The sequence below is a fragment of the Mizuhopecten yessoensis genome, unplaced genomic scaffold (genome assembly GCF_002113885.1).
Source record: "Mizuhopecten yessoensis strain PY_sf001 unplaced genomic scaffold, ASM211388v2 scaffold2583, whole genome shotgun sequence".
Classification (NCBI taxonomy): domain Eukaryota; kingdom Metazoa; phylum Mollusca; class Bivalvia; order Pectinida; family Pectinidae; genus Mizuhopecten; species Mizuhopecten yessoensis.
Genome location: NW_018404618.1, coordinates 245,287 through 261,773, shown reverse-complemented (window position 1 = coordinate 261,773; position 16,487 = coordinate 245,287). Strand labels below are relative to the sequence as shown.

At 42.4% G+C, this 16,487-nt stretch overlaps 1 protein-coding gene across 1 annotated transcript in view; it reads right to left on the bottom strand.

Moving 5' to 3' along the window:
* Positions 1 to 24: 24 nt before the first annotated feature.
* Positions 25 to 16,487, bottom strand: part of LOC110446126 (E3 ubiquitin-protein ligase listerin-like) — a gene marked incomplete at its 3' end in the record, with an annotated part of 37,465 nt that continues 21,002 nt past the window's right edge. The window contains exons 15-30 of the mRNA XM_021491113.1: positions 13,516 to 13,666; positions 12,960 to 13,104; positions 12,465 to 12,722; positions 12,093 to 12,211; positions 11,663 to 11,767; positions 9,577 to 9,719; positions 9,291 to 9,444; positions 8,772 to 8,916; positions 8,217 to 8,421; positions 7,661 to 7,892; positions 7,140 to 7,211; positions 5,448 to 5,634; positions 2,787 to 2,943; positions 2,312 to 2,441; positions 1,064 to 1,151; positions 25 to 219 (exon numbers count right to left, since the gene is read on the bottom strand). Coding sequence (XP_021346788.1) covers positions 25 to 219; positions 1,064 to 1,151; positions 2,312 to 2,441; positions 2,787 to 2,943; positions 5,448 to 5,634; positions 7,140 to 7,211; positions 7,661 to 7,892; positions 8,217 to 8,421; positions 8,772 to 8,916; positions 9,291 to 9,444; positions 9,577 to 9,719; positions 11,663 to 11,767; positions 12,093 to 12,211; positions 12,465 to 12,722; positions 12,960 to 13,104; positions 13,516 to 13,666 — 2,486 coding nt within the window. The remainder of the gene's footprint in view (positions 220 to 1,063; positions 1,152 to 2,311; positions 2,442 to 2,786; positions 2,944 to 5,447; positions 5,635 to 7,139; positions 7,212 to 7,660; positions 7,893 to 8,216; positions 8,422 to 8,771; positions 8,917 to 9,290; positions 9,445 to 9,576; positions 9,720 to 11,662; positions 11,768 to 12,092; positions 12,212 to 12,464; positions 12,723 to 12,959; positions 13,105 to 13,515; positions 13,667 to 16,487) is intronic.

Below are 16,487 nucleotides of genomic sequence, written 5' to 3'. Positions count from 1 at the left end.
GAAGTGGGAGATGGGTATGTTTACCTGGTACTGTAGGAATATCTTGAGCTGTAGCAACCACTTTTCCCACTGTGCTGCCGACACACCCACTCTTTTCTCACTATGAACCTCTATGTTGCCCATAGGATAGTTCTGGGGAAGGGAGATAACCATTTCTGTGCTAACTTCTTCCAATGCGTAGGTAACGATTACCTCCCTTGTGGTAGGCCGTGTTCGTATCTAACAATATAAAAACTTTATTTTACAACATTTTTTTTTAACAAATTCTATCTATCAATCTTTCTTGTTGGCCAAGATAGTTGTGAACATGTGGGAGGAAAATAGAGACTCCAAGAGCCTAGAGAAAACGGTGACTCTAGACTGCTCAGAGAAAACGGGGACTCCGAGTGCTCAGAGAAAACGGGGACTCCGAGTGCCCAGAGAAAACGGGGACTCTGAGTGCCCAGAGAAAAGGGGGACTCCGAGTGCTCAGAAAAAACGGGGACTCCGAGTGCCCAGAGAAAAATAGACCCAGAGAAATCAGAGACTCAGAGTTCCAAGAGAAAACCAATGTGGGAAACAATATTAAAGAATTTATTTCTCAAAGGCCAATATATATTAAAATTTAAAATGATACCCCTGTTTGATTAGGACCTTCATTTATGACTTTTACTGGTGATTAAATGAGATGTTCAGTGAAAACTTGACAATGGTCAGAGAAAATGTTTCCTTTTCAGAATATTTGCATAAATTCTTGGTTATGTCGTAAAAATGTATGTTATTTCATCCATTCATAGAGATATATGAAACTACAACATTCATATTAACTGCACTTCAATATGTGTTTATATCTTAATAACAAACTGTTTTCTATTACCCAAGACAATTCATTCACGAAGCCAGGTAAACTTGTTGATGTCTTAAAGGCTTTTGACAAGATTCCCAGGAAAATGTCATCTTGATAATCTATTTTGCCTTGTTAGGTTTTAAACATTTTTTGTAGTTTTAAATGTCAATTTTCTGATAAATTGTTTGTTTTGAGGTTACTTTCCTAGTTTTATACTTAAATTCTGATAATACTCACTGTTATATAGTCAAGCTTCTGGTCACTGTTGTTGATCGAGCGGATTTCAGCTGTACAAAGCAGTTGGCTAACATTCTTACTTGTAAATCTGAAATCAGTAAACATCATATGATAAAGTATCTGGCGATACCAACAACACTACAGGTGATAACACGATAACCACATATCCCTGGCGATACCAGCAACACTACAGGTGATAACACGATAACCACATATCCCTGGCGATACCAGCAACACTACAGGTGATAACACGATAACCATATACCCCCGGTGATACTAGCAACACTACAGGTGATAACACGATAACCATATACCCCCGGTGATACTAGCAACACTACAGGTGATAACACGATAACCATATACCCTGGTGATACCAGCAACACTACAGGTGATAACAAGATAACCACATACCCCTGGTGATACCAGCAACACTACAGGTGATAACACGATAACCATATACCCCTGGTGATACCAGCAACACTACAGGTGATAACACGATAACCATATACCCTGGTGATACCAGCAACACTACAGGTGATAACAAGATAACCATATACCCTGGTGATACCAGCAACACTACAGGTGATAACAAGATAACCATATACCCCTGGCGATACCAGCAACACTACAGGTGCTAACACGATAACCATATACCCCTGGCGATACCAGCAACACTACAGGTGATAACACGATAACCATATACCCCTGTTGATACCAGCAACACTACAGGTGATAACACGATAACCACATACCCCTGGTGATACCAGCAACACTACAGGTGATGATAACAAGATAACCATATACCCCCGGTGATACCAGCAACACTACAGGTGATAACAAGATAACCACATACCCCTGGCGATACCAGCAACACTACAGGTGATAACACGATAACCACATACCCCTGATGATAACAGCACCACTACAGGTGATAACAAGATAACCACATACCCCTGGCGATACCAGCAACACGACAGGTGATAACACGATAACCACATACCCCTGGTGATACCGGCAACACTACAGGTGATAACACGATAACCATATACCCCTGGCGATACTCGCAACATTACAGGTGATAACACGATAACCACATACCCATTTGTTATACACTGGCAATGTATTAGTGAAAGGTGAACAATGTTAAACTCCATTGAGAATTACAGAAAATGTATATCTTGGATTTCTTATGGTTCCTTACAAACATGTTTTATAGAAGATAAATCATTGCTGCTTATATTGACTTACCTGTCAACGTAGGCTGAGGTTTTGCGGTCCTGGTCGAGCCACCACTGGCGAGCAATGGCGGGCATGGTCTGTAGTGTGTCCCGGTACACCCAGCTACTCACATGCTGGATCTCCATAACACTAGGCACGTCTTTATAACAAAATGTCACAGCATTGAGGTAATTTGTAACGACACAAGAGGGTGGCGTCTGTAGCGTAAATCTCTAATGGCATACAGTATTGACCCTTACTCTACAATGAATTATTCAGTTGTGACTTCAATCTGGTACACGTACTTAGATCTATGTGAATGACTTATCTGGTAGGATTGTTGATTATTATGCGACGACAACAGTTCTATGATGAGAAGGTAATATTGCTATTGTTAGGGTTTGAACCTGACTGTCTTCACTTCAGTTGCCAAGTACAGGAGACAGGACAGACAGACATGATCCAGTCCTATAGTCTCAACAGTGTTTATTATGTTTTCATGTACCTGTAACTCTCAAAGAAGGTGTGATCTCAAAAATAGTGCCAGATTGACCATCACTGCTGACCACTGGAGTTTTTTCTGGCATCAGGCAGAAGAGGTACCTCATCAGCTGTACAATTAGACCAGCGTCCTTGAAGTGACCAGCATACTCCTGTCTCAACTGTGTCAATAAACAGTAAGTATGGATTTACTATGTCATCATAAACATCAGAGAATTTTAGTATTCTGTTGTGTTGCCTTGGTTTCCTGTAATGTCATGGAGTATGGTAGCAACATTTCACAGCTACAAAATAATTGGGTTTTAACTTGAACCAACGGATCATGATCTACAATAAGGTAGACAGTCCCTCAACTTTATGTATACAGTTAGACAGTGAAAAGTTAATTTCCTGTAAAAAGCTATTTGTTCTGTCCAGGTAATGTCGAAGAAAAGTATCAGCATAATAAGAATGACTGGCAGTGAGTAAGCTACCTGCTACATAGTAAAGAGGTCTGGGTTTTGAAACCCTATGGCAGAGATGTTTTCATGAAAAAGAGGAAATCATAATCTTTACTTCTTATTCATGCATTTTACTTTTGCAACTTAAAGCCAGAAAAATGCCAATCACATAAAAGCTCTTCTCTACCTAAGGGACTCTGTTATATCAGGGACTTCTCTACCTAAGGGACTCTGTACATGTTATATCAGGGACTTCTCTACCTAAGGGACTCTGTATGTAAGGGACTTCTCTACCTTAGGGACTCTGTATATAAGGGACTTCTCTACCTAAGGGACTCTGTATATAAGGGACTCTGTATGTAAGGGACTCTGTATATCAGGGACTTCTCTACCTTAGGGACTCTGTATGTAAGGGACTTCTCTACCTTAGGGACTCTGTATATCAGGGACTTCTCTACCTAAGGGACTCTGTATATCAGGGACTTCTCTACCTTAGGGACTCTGTATATAAGGGACTCTGTATGTAAGGGACTCTGTATATCAGGGACTTCTCTACCTTAGGGACTCTGTATGTAAGGGACTTCTCTACCTTAGGGACTCTGTATATCAGGGACTTCTCTACCTAAGGGACTCTGTATATCAGGGACTTCTCTACCTTAGGGACTCTGTATATAAGGGACTCTGTATGTAAGGGACTCTGTATATCAGGGACTTCTCTACCTTAGGGACTCTGTATGTAAGGGACTTCTCTACCTTAGGGACTCTGTATATCAGGGACTTCTCTACCTAAGGGACTCTGTATATCAGGGACTTCTCTACCTTAGGGACTCTGTATATAAGGGACTCTGTATGTAAGGGACTCTGTATATCAGGGACTTCTCTACCTTAGGGACTCTGTATGTAAGGGACTTCTCTACCTTAGGGACTCTGTATATCAGGGACTTCTCTACCTAAGGGACTCTGTATATCAGGGACTTCTCTACCTTAGGGACTCTGTATATAAGGGACTCTGTATGTAAGGGACTCTGTATATCAGGGACTTCTCTACCTTAGGGACTCTGTATGTAAGGGACTTCTCTACCTTAGGGACTCTGTATATCAGGGACTTCTCTACCTAAGGGACTCTGTATATCAGGGACTTCTCTACCTTAGGGACTCTGTATATAAGGGACTCTGTATGTAAGGGACTCTGTATATCAGGGACTTCTCTACCTTAGGGACTCTGTATGTAAGGGACTTCTCTACCTTAGGGACTCTGTATATCAGGGACTTCTCTACCTAAGGGACTCTGTATATCAGGGACTTCTCTACCTTAGGGACTCTGTATATAAGGGACTCTGTATGTAAGGGACTCTGTATATCAGGGACTTCTCTACCTTAGGGACTCTGTATGTAAGGGACTTCTCTACCTTAGGGACTCTGTATATCAGGGACTTCTCTACCTAAGGGACTCTGTATATCAGGGACTTCTCTACCTTAGGGACTCTGTATATAAGGGACTCTGTATGTAAGGGACTCTGTATATCAGGGACTTCTCTACCTTAGGGACTCTGTATGTAAGGGACTTCTCTACCTTAGGGACTCTGTATATCAGGGACTTCTCTACCTAAGGGACTCTGTATATCAGGGACTTCTCTACCTTAGGGACTCTGTATATAAGGGACTCTGTATGTAAGGGACTCTGTATATCAGGGACTTCTCTACCTTAGGGACTCTGTATGTAAGGGACTTCTCTACCTTAGGGACTCTGTATATCAGGGACTTCTCTACCTAAGGGACTCTGTATATCAGGGACTTCTCTACCTTAGGGACTCTGTATATAAGGGACTCTGTATGTAAGGGACTCTGTATATCAGGGACTTCTCTACCTTAGGGACTCTGTATGTAAGGGACTTCTCTACCTTAGGGACTCTGTATATCAGGGACTTCTCTACCTAAGGGACTCTGTATATCAGGGACTTCTCTACCTTAGGGACTCTGTATATAAGGGACTCTGTATGTAAGGGACTCTGTATATCAGGGACTTCTCTACCTTAGGGACTCTGTATGTAAGGGACTTCTCTACCTTAGGGACTCTGTATATAAGAGAATTGGCTTCTGATTGAATATGTCCTGATAAAGATGTTTCATTTACTGAAAAGTGGGCAAGGTTCATAAGACAGTGTATTAGGGATTAGATTTGATGTGATGATACACAATAATACCGGGTGTTGGTGAGCACCTACCTCAGCTTTACAGCTGGTGAAGAGGTTGAGGATTAGTTTCCAGGTAAGGAGGTAGGCTAGTGTGTACTGGTACTCATCTGTGTGGGGGGCCAACTCCACACACGCATCCACCTTTTCCTCTCCCAACAATATCTCCATAGCAACATTACAGTTGGACAAAACCTTCATCAGGGAAGCTGGGGGGCTCCTAAAGGAAAACAGTATAGCTTTAGTATTACAATAAGTCACACTATGTATCAGCTGGAGGTGGGGCACTGGGACCCCTGTGGGGAAGGAAGGTATAACTTAAGTATTACAATAAGTCACACCATGTATCAGCTGGAGGTGGGGCACTGGGACCCCTGTGGGGAAGAAAGGTATAACTTAAGTATTACAATAAGTCACACCATGTATCAGCTGGAGGTGGGGCACTGGGACCCCTGTGGGGAAGGAAGGTATTACTTAAGAATTACAATAAGTCACACTATGTATCAGCTGGAGGCGGGGCACTGGGATCCCTGTGGGGAAGGAAGGTATAACTTAAGTATAACAATAAGTCACACTATGTATCAGCTGGAGGTGGGGTGCTGGGCCCCCTGTGGGGAAGGAAGGTATAACTTAAGTATTAAAATAAGTCACACTATGTATCAGCTGGAGGTGGGCCACTGGGACCCCTGTGGGGAAGGAAGGTATAACTAAAGTATTACAATAAGTCACACTATGTACCAGCTGGAGGTGGGGCACTGGGACCCCTGTGGGGAAGGAAGGTATTACTTAAGAATTACAATAAGTCACACTATGTATCAGCTGGAGGTGGTGCACTGGGACCCCTGTGGGGAAGGAAGGTATAACTAAAGTATTACAATAAGTCACACTATGTACCAGCTGGAGGTGGGGCACTGGGACCCCTGTGGGGAAGGAAGGTATAACTAAAGTATTACAATAAGTCACACTATGTACCAGCTGGAGGTGGGGCACTGGGACCCCTGTGGGGAAGGAAGGGATAACTTAAGTATTACAATAAGTCACACTATGTATCAGCTGTAGGTGGGGCGCTGGGACCCCTGTGGGGAAGGAAGGTATAACTTAAGTATAACAATAAGTCACACTATGTATCAGCTGGAGGTGGTGCACTGGGACCCCTGTGGGGAAGGAAGGTATAACTTAAGTATTAAAATAAGTCACACTATGTATCAGCTGGAGGTGGGGTGCTGGGCCCCCTGTGGGGAAGGAAGGTATAACTTAAGTATTAAAATAAGTCACACTATGTATCAGCTGGAGGTGGGGCGCTGGGACCCCTGTGGGGAAGGAAGGTATAACTTAACGATAGAACTAGACTTTTATCTTGGCAGATTGTGGAGGAGGGTCACAAGCTGACATCAGTTTTACTTTAGGTATTAGAGTGAGGCATTAGTACAGCTGGGGAGGTTCTTTTGGGATAATAAACACCCAATAAAATATAGCTAATATGCAAATTCACTTTGTACTTATTTGACATAAGTTGACCTAAATATACTTCAGTGCCTATCTTTGGGTTATACAGGTATACCGGTACTTAAAATTCATCAAGATATGTTTTTTAGAGATAAAGGTTGGATTGACTAGCTACCTTTGCATTATACACCTTTAGGGGAGAAAAAAAGATTTTTACCAATTCAAGATATCTCCCTTTCATTCCAAGGGAAGGCATAATAAATTTCAGCTCATATATACCTGTTGGTCTCCTCTCTATCATCATCTGTGACTTTGGCATCTTCGTCATATTGGGGAAGCTCTGGCATCACACTGAATGCAACAAGATTATTTATCAGTCAATGAAAACACAACAAAATGATGTATAAGCCAATGAAAACCTAACATGATAACATACCAGCCAATGCAAACATAAGGAGAAAATGTATCAGCCAATGAAAACTGAACAAGGTAATGTTTACCAGCCAATGAAATCACAGAAAGATACTGTATCAGCCAGTGAAACAAAAAGAAACAATACAGATATTTCCATTGCCAAAAAATATCATAAAATTGTTGTAAGATATATCTGTGATTAAATTTTTACTATTTATCATAAACTAAAGATTTCATAAAAATAAATAGAAGTATCTTTGGTGTTGATTGTCAGTAGATGGAGGGAGTTCTGACCTAGCTAGTAAATAGAAGTATCTTTGGTGTTGATTGTCAGTAAATGGAGGGAGTTCTGACCTAGCTAGTAAATAGAAACATCTTTGGCCTACCTTGTCAGGAGATGGAATGCTGTTATCTGGATGGCCCTGTCTTTATGCGTCAGTAAGGGACATAAATGGTTCATCAGTGTTTGTAGACTGTCAGGCAGCGGAGATGACTCCCCGGCAATTAACAGGGGAGGTAACTGATGGGTGAGGATCTGTTGTTTAGGACACAAGGCCAAACAGGATCCCATGGCCCTTAGTAACACATGGTGGGTACTTCCTGCTGTTTTCTCCTCACCTGGGTACCATATAGATATTTGTTATATAAAATTTATAATGTCTAACACATGAAACAGTATCGAACATATTATTTTTATCAAATCAATACACTGTAAGGCAAATTACAACTGATATCACCAAACATCTGAATAGCAACCAGATTTAACACATTGTACTTTGATTGAAAATCAGCATGGTAATAGTTGTACTTGGGTGTACAACTAATGCTAATTTCTAATCAAAGTTCAATTCTATGTTTGTCAATATCTGAATTCTGGACACAATCAGGAAAATTAAGTGACTTAAAGTTACTGATGATAAAAGAAAAGATAAGAAGACGAACCTATAATTCTGACAAAGAGAGGCAGCATGGTACTGTAGGCACTCTCACTGAAGAACTCATGCCACTCTGTGATAAGGTTAGGTGGGTATGTATCCTCTAAGGTCTGTAGACGCAGCGCCACCTGGTGGAGCAGATGACATACTCCTACTGTGTACCTCTGTATGACAGAGGATCCAAGTAAACCAGACTTACTCTCATCTACACTCTATAAGCAAAGAAAGGTTACTCCACATCAATCCTGGCATCAAATCATATAACCAACCTCAGTATTCTGTATACAAAGTCAAAAAACATTCTCTTTCATGGGATTCTAATCTTGTTTCTTAACAGATAATTCAGAATTTTGTATGTGCAACATTTGATCTTGTAATACATACTATCACTCCTACAGTAGAACAGCACTAAACCCCACACATTAGCCTCAAACTCAGTAGGACAGAGTGGATCCTGAACCAAACTCACAGAAACAAGGCACCAATGGTCTCTCCCTTCATCAGTAAAAACAGAAAACTAATGTCAACAGCGCAATTTTCTTGAGGCAGCTAAGGTACCTACCTGCACCAGAGAGACCAAAGTACACATGACAAAGTCCCACTGTCGGTCAGTAAGGTGTTTGCAGAAAATCTTGACTACCAGGGTAAGAAATTTGGCAACCTCTGCATTCACTAGCACCAAACCTGGGGACACCTCTCCCAAGTTACTGTAGGACAAAAGGGCATATTGAACATTCTACAGCCAACATCAACATTCATATCTAGACAATTTGAAACATCTGCTTTCTTCAATTTTGATTTCCAAAACCTTTGAATATGTAACTCTATCAACTCCCCACCTACTCATACAACTTCACCACACACCATTTCCTAAGTATTTTACACATGTACTGTAGTTACTACTTGTTTATATTTCTACATTTTGTTAAAATAACATTCAAACATGTCCAAATTAATTGCAGTTTAGATTGCATTCTTTCTACTGGTTTCCCATTTGATGCACTAACCTCATAATCACATCACATGATCACATACCACGACCTGACCACTTTCATAACCCTGAACTATTGAAGCCACACACCTGCCAAACAACAGGAAGGTGTCATCCTGCTCCTTCCAGTCCATCAGCTGTCCAAGGGTGCCATGTACCAGATCACTACAGGCAGGCACAAAGTTCTCCTCCTTTGTAACTACTGGCAACACACTCGTCAAGGCTGCCAGAGCTCCAAAGCCACCTACAGACAGAGTTACAGTGAGTGTCAGGTGAATATCTGACCAGCTGGCTTTATAACTAAATACAAACATGTAAAATATTGACAGATGACCAATTCAGATACATAAATAAACCAGAAGTTTAACATACTGACCACTGACCAGCCTGGCATCCTCCAAGGGACAGCTGATGAGTCTGGCCACCAGGATCTCACACAGTGTCAATGAGTCCTCCACTGTCAGGTGACTGCCCACACTTTGTAGCAGGTGTACACGACCTGTGTCCAGCTCAGCACACCTGAAGTGATCAATTTATCAAAACAGGTCACACAATGTCAACACATATCAACTTCATTCATAAAACATCAATACTGATCATCAAGGTCATTACTTGGCAGCAAGGGTCAATGCTGGTCTTAAAGGTCAATACTGATCACCAAGGGTCAATTCTGGTCATCAGAGTCAAACCTGGTAACAAAAGGTCATTTTTAGCCATCAGAGTCAAACCTGGTAACAAAAGGTCAATTCTGGTAATCAAGGTCAGCACTTGTCACGTAGGGTCAACACTGGTCACTTAGGGTCGCCATTGGACATCAAGGTCAACTCTGGTCATTTAGGATCAATGCTCGGCATCACAGTCAGTGGAGTACCTACCTGTCAGAGGAGTGAGTACCTACCCGTCAATGGAGTACCTACCTGTCAGTGGAGTACCTACCTGTCATTGGAGTACCTACCTGTCAATGGAGTACCTACCTGTTAGTGGAGTACCTATTTGTCATTGGAGTACCTACCAGTCAATGGAGTACCTACCCGTCAGTGGAATACATATGCATCAGTGGAGTACCTACCCATCAAGTTGGTCAGTGGAGTACCTACTTGTCAGTGGAATACCTACTTGTCAGTGGAGTACCTACCCATCAGTGGAGTACCTACCTGTTAGTGGAGTACCTACTTGTCTTTGGAGTACCTACCAGTCAGTGGAGTACCTTACTGTCAGTAGAGTACCTTACTGTCAGTGGAGTACCTTCCTGTCAGTAGAGTACCTTACTGTCAGTGGAGTACTTACCTGTCAGTAGAGTACCTTACTGTCAGTGGAGTACCTACCTGTCAGTAGAGTACCTTACTGTCAGTGGAGTACCTACCTGTCAGTAGAGTACCTTACTGTCAGTGGAGTACCTACCTGTCAGTAGAGTACCTTACTGTCAGTGGAGTACCTACCTGTCAGTAGAGTACCTTACTGTCAGTGGAGTACCTACCTGTCAGTAGAGTACCTTACTGTCAGTGGAGTACCTACCTGTCAGTAGAGTACCTTACTGTCAGTGGAGTACCTACCTGTCAGTAGAGTACCTTACTGTCAGTGGAGTACCTACCTGTCAGTAGAGTACCTTACTGTCAGTGGAGTACCTACCTGTCAGTAGAGTACCTTACTGTCAGTGGAGTACCTACCTGTCAGTAGAGTACCTTACTGTCAGTGGAGTACCTACCTGTCAGTAGAGTACCTTACTGTCAGTGGAGTACCTACCTGTCAGTAGAGTACCTTACTGTCAGTGGAGTACCTACCTGTCAGTAAAGTACCTTACTGTCAGTGGAGTACCTACCTGTCAGTGGAGTACCTTCCTGTCATTGGAGAACCTACCTGTCAGTGGAGTACCTACCTGTCAGTAGAGTACCTTCCTGTCATTGGAGTACCTACCTGTTAGTGGAGTACCTGCCTGTCAGTGGACTACCTACCTGTCAGTGGACTACCTACCTGTCAGTGGAGTACCTACCTGTCAGTGGACTACCTACCAGTCAGTGGACTACCTACCTGTCAGTGGAGTACCTTCCTGTCAGTGGACTACCAACCTGTCAAGAAGTTTGGTCAGTGGAGTACCTACCTGTCAGTGGAGTACCTACCTGTCAGTGGAGTACCTACCAGTCAGTGGACTACCTACCAGTCAGTGGAGTACCTACCTGTCAGTGGAGTACCTACCTGTCAGTGGAGTACCTTCCTGTCAGTGGAGTACCTACCTGTCAGTGGACTACCTACCTGTCAGTGGACTACCTACCTACCTGTCAGTGGACTACCTACCTGTCAGTGCAGTGGAGTACCTACCTGTCAGTGGAGTACCTACCTGTCAGTGGACTACCTACCAGTCAGTGGAGTACCTTCCTGTCAGTGGACTACCTACCTGTCAGTGGACTACCTACCTGTCAGTGGACTACCTACCTGTCAAGAAGTTTGGTCAGTGGACTACCTACCTGTCAAGAAGATTGCCTAAGTCCAGTGTAAATTGGGTGTCTTCTGACAGCAGGCCTAACAGGTGTTGAAGGGTCAAACCCCACAACCAGGGTCCGTCCTCACACCTACAAACCAAGAAATATTACAACACTAAAACATACTCCAGGAAAACCATCATCAGATTAAAGTGAATTACCTTTAGGTAGTACATATTAAGGTACAAAATAAAGGAGGATGTTCATTTTGTCAAAAGAGTTAAGAAAGTTCTGAAGGGGGAGGTCAATAATTATTGCCGTTAACATGGTGTTCTTAAACAGGACACCTTACAAATAATCACTACAATGCTAAAAGTCACAATACAGTAATGGATTATTCCTGCACTTCATTTTTCACAATAAAATATCTGATCGAGAAGTGGTTGAGTCTGATTCTGCAGTTGTCAATATTTACCTCGTCATGGCTTTGTTGACCAGTATGCTCCTGTCCGAGGGTACACATTGCTTGACTAGTCTAGATAGTGTCGTCTCGAGTCTGTGTACAGCTGCAGTTAATATCTCTAAATCTGGGCCCTAGAACGACACACAATACAACTTGCATGAAAGGAAACACATAAGCAGCAACTCATGTAGGTTTCAAATGTTATAGACAGTACAAGATTTTGAGTGTGTGCAGGGAGGGAGTGGATGTGTACATCTCTGTATATGGCTCCTTTACAGTTGTACCCCTGGTGGCTCTAAGGTTTTAAATAGAATGCTTATGATGAGATATTTGAAGTTAATGGTGTTTATCCCTACTCCATACTTGTGATTGTAGAGTAAGTACCTTGTGACCGACGTCCATCAACACCCTGAGGACCTGCTCTCCATGTAGACTGTCCAGTAGCACCTCTAGCTCCATGTACTCAGACCCTGTCTCCAGTGTCTCATTCTCGGCTCTTGTATCTGTGATGTTATGGCGAGTGTGTGCCAGGAGGCAGGTATTGTGAAGGGTGTGGTACAGTGAGGTAACGCCCTCCGTACCCTCCCCAAGGGACATGTCACAGAAAGCATAATCTCCACACACAAGTACATGCTCCATAACCTGAGAATGGACCAGAAAATACAACAAAGTTAAACTGCAATATCAAAATTTAATTACTGAGAAAGTGCCAGGTCCAAAGAACATAGTTTTAATGATTCTAGCAAGAACATCTGACATGACTTTCAGTCAGTTATCTAAAATTTAGATTTTCTCTGAGGGGAATTCCTATTCAATAAAGATGTTGAACTGACAGCGACATATACATCCCACTGGCTCAGACAAAGTAAGATACCTTACCTGCTGTGTCACATCTGGTTGTACACGTGTGTACAGCTCCCTGACCACACTACTCAGTACAGGGTTATCTCCCTTCTCACTCTCTGGAATGTTGCCCTGGACAACTGACAGCAGAGACTGGACTTTATCAGCCAAAGTATCAAACCTGAAATATCACAACAACACATTATCCATAATCTGGAATTGCTTCTTTAAACAAGCCATTCAGATTAATATGTCTCGCCTATGCCCAGCTTTGACCATCAATGCACACATCAGAGAAACCAACTTAAACGCAAAAACTCGTTGATGGGGATGCTGACAAAGTCAATGGACCATGAAGGGTGGGCCACAATCAGCATTTGAAGCATGGGTTGCGATGTACTATCTATGATGCATCTATGGTCCAAGTTTGGTTGGTCTAGCACTTATACTTTCAGTGAAACTAACTTAAATGCAAAAACTTAATGATTGGCGCCGCCGGCGGAAGAGTATGTTTTACAGCACCAACTCTGAGTTTCCATAGTTCACAACAACTGACAGACATCTAGATTACGACTACAGGCGGTTTACTCACTGTGCTAGGGAAGCTACTTTGGTCAGTCTTGTTTTCACCAATGCCACTGCTTGACTGAGTACACCGTTGTCGTGGAGCAGTCCCCCAGTCTGTCTGATGATAGTAGCTAGACCCTCAGTCCACACAATCTCACAGTCCTGTAGAGTCTCTTCTACAACAAATGAAAAACCATGGCTGAATTTACAGGTAACACTACAAGGCAATACACTGACAAATCTTTACTACAGATACTGATTCCCTCATAGCAGCCAAACTTTTCAGGTCACACTACAAGGCTCTACTACAGATACTGATCCCCTCATAGCAGCCTAACTTTACAGGAAACACTACAAGGCAATACACTGATAAGGCTCTTCTACAGATACTGATCCCCTCATAGCAGCCTAACTTTACAGGAAACACTACAAGGCAATACACTGACAGGGCTCTTCTACAGATACTGATCCCCTCATAGCAGCCTAACTTTACAGGAAACACTACAAGGCAATACACTGACAAGGCTCTACAACAGATACTGATCCCATCATAGCAGCCTAAATTTACAGGTAACACTACAGGGCAATACAATGACAAAGCTTTACTACAGATACTGATTGCCTCATAGCAGCCAAACTTTACAGGAAACACTACAAGGCAATACACTGACAAGGCTCTTCTACAGATACTGATCCCCTTATAGCAGCCAAACTTTACAGGTAACACTACAAAGCAATACACTGACAAGGCTCTACTACAGATACTGATCCCCTCATAGCAGCCCAACTTTACAGGTATCACTACAAGGCTCTACTACAGATACTGATCCCCTCATAGCAGCCAAACTTTACAGGTAACACTACAAGGTAATACACTGAAAAGGCTCGACTACAGATACTGATCCCCTCATAGCAGCCTAACTTTACAGGGAACACTACAAGACTCTACCACAGATACTGATCCCATTATAGCAGCCAAACTTTACAGGTAACACTACAAAGCAATACACTGACAGGGCTCTACTACAGATACTGATCCCCTCATAGCAGCCTAACTTTACAGGTAACACTACAAGACTCTACTACAGATACTGATCCCATTATAGCAGCCAAACTTTACAGGTAACACTACAAGGTAATACACTGACAAGGCTCTACTACAGATACTAATCCCATCATAGCAGCCAAACTTTACAGGAAACACTACAAGGTAATACACTGACAAGGCTCTTCTACAGATACTGATCCCCTCATAGCAGCCAAACTTTACAGGTAACACTACAAGGCTCTACTACTGATACTGATCCCCTCATAGCAGCCTAACTTTACAGGGCACACTACAAGGCTCTCCTACTGATACTGATCCCATCATAGCAGCCTAACTTTACAGATAACACTACAAGGCATTACACTGACAAGGCTCTTCTACAGATATTGATCCCATCATAGCAGCCTAACTTTACAGGTAACACTACAAGGCAATACACTGACAAGGCTTTACTACAGATACTGATCCCCTCATAGCAGCCTAACTCTACAGGTAACACTACAAGGCTCTACTACTGATACTGATCCCATCATAGCAGCCAAACTTTACAGGTAACACTACAATGCAATACACTGACAAGGCTCTTCTACAGATACTGATACCAACATAGCAGCCTAACTTTACAGGTAACACTACAAGGCATCACACTGACAAGGCTCTTCTACAGATACTGATCCCCTCATAGCAGCCAAACTTTGCAGGTAACACTACAAGGCTCTACTACAGATACTAATCCCATCATAGCAGCCAAACTTTACAAGAAACACTACAAGGTAATACACTGACAAGGCTCTTCTACAGATACTGATACCAACATAGCAGCCTAACTTTACAGGTAACACTACAAGGCATCACACTGACAAGGCTCTTCTACAGATACTGATCCCATCATAGCAGCCTAACTTTGCAGGTAACACTACAAGGCAATACACTGACAAATCTTTACTACAGATACTGATTCCCTCATAGCAGCCAAACTTTACAGGTAACACTACAAAGCAATACACTGACAAGGCTCTACTACAGATACTGATCCCCTTATAGCAGCCAAACTTTACAGGTAACACTACAAGGTAATCCACTGACAAGGCTCTACTACAGATACTAATCCCATCATAGGAGCCAAACTTTACAGGAAACACTACAAGGAAATACACTGACAAGGCTCTTCTACAGATACTGATACCAACATAGCAGCCTAACTTTACAGGTAACACTACAAGACTCTACTACAGATACTGATCCCATTATAGCAGCCAAACTTTACAGGTAACACTACAAGGTAATCCACTGACAAGGCTCTACTACAGATACTAATCCCATCATAGCAGCCAAACTTTACAAGAAACACTACAAGGTAATACACTGACAAGGCTCTTCTACAGCTACTGATCCCCTCATAGCAGCCAAACTTTACAGGTAACACTACAAGGTAATACACTGAAAAGGCTCTACTACAGATACTGATCCCCTCATAGCAGCCTAACTCTACAGGTAACACTACAAGGCTCTACTACTGATACTGATCCCATCATAGCAGCCTAACTTTACAGGTGACACTACAAGGCATTACACTGACAAGGCTCTTCTACAGATAATGATCCCATCATAGCAGCCTAACTTTACAGGTAACACTACAAGGCATTACACTGACAAGGCTCTTCTACAGATACTGATCCCATCATAGCAGCCTAACTTTACAGGTAACACTACAAGGCAATACACTGACAAATCTTTACTACAGATACTGATCCCCTCATAGCAGCCAAACTTTACAGGTAACACTACAAGGCTCTACTACAGATACTGATCCCATCATAGCAGCCTAAATTTACAGGTAACATTACAAGGCAATACACTGCAAATCTTTACTACAGATACTGATTCCCTCATAGCAGCCTAACTTTACAGGTAACACTACAAGGCTCTACTACAGATACTGATCCCAT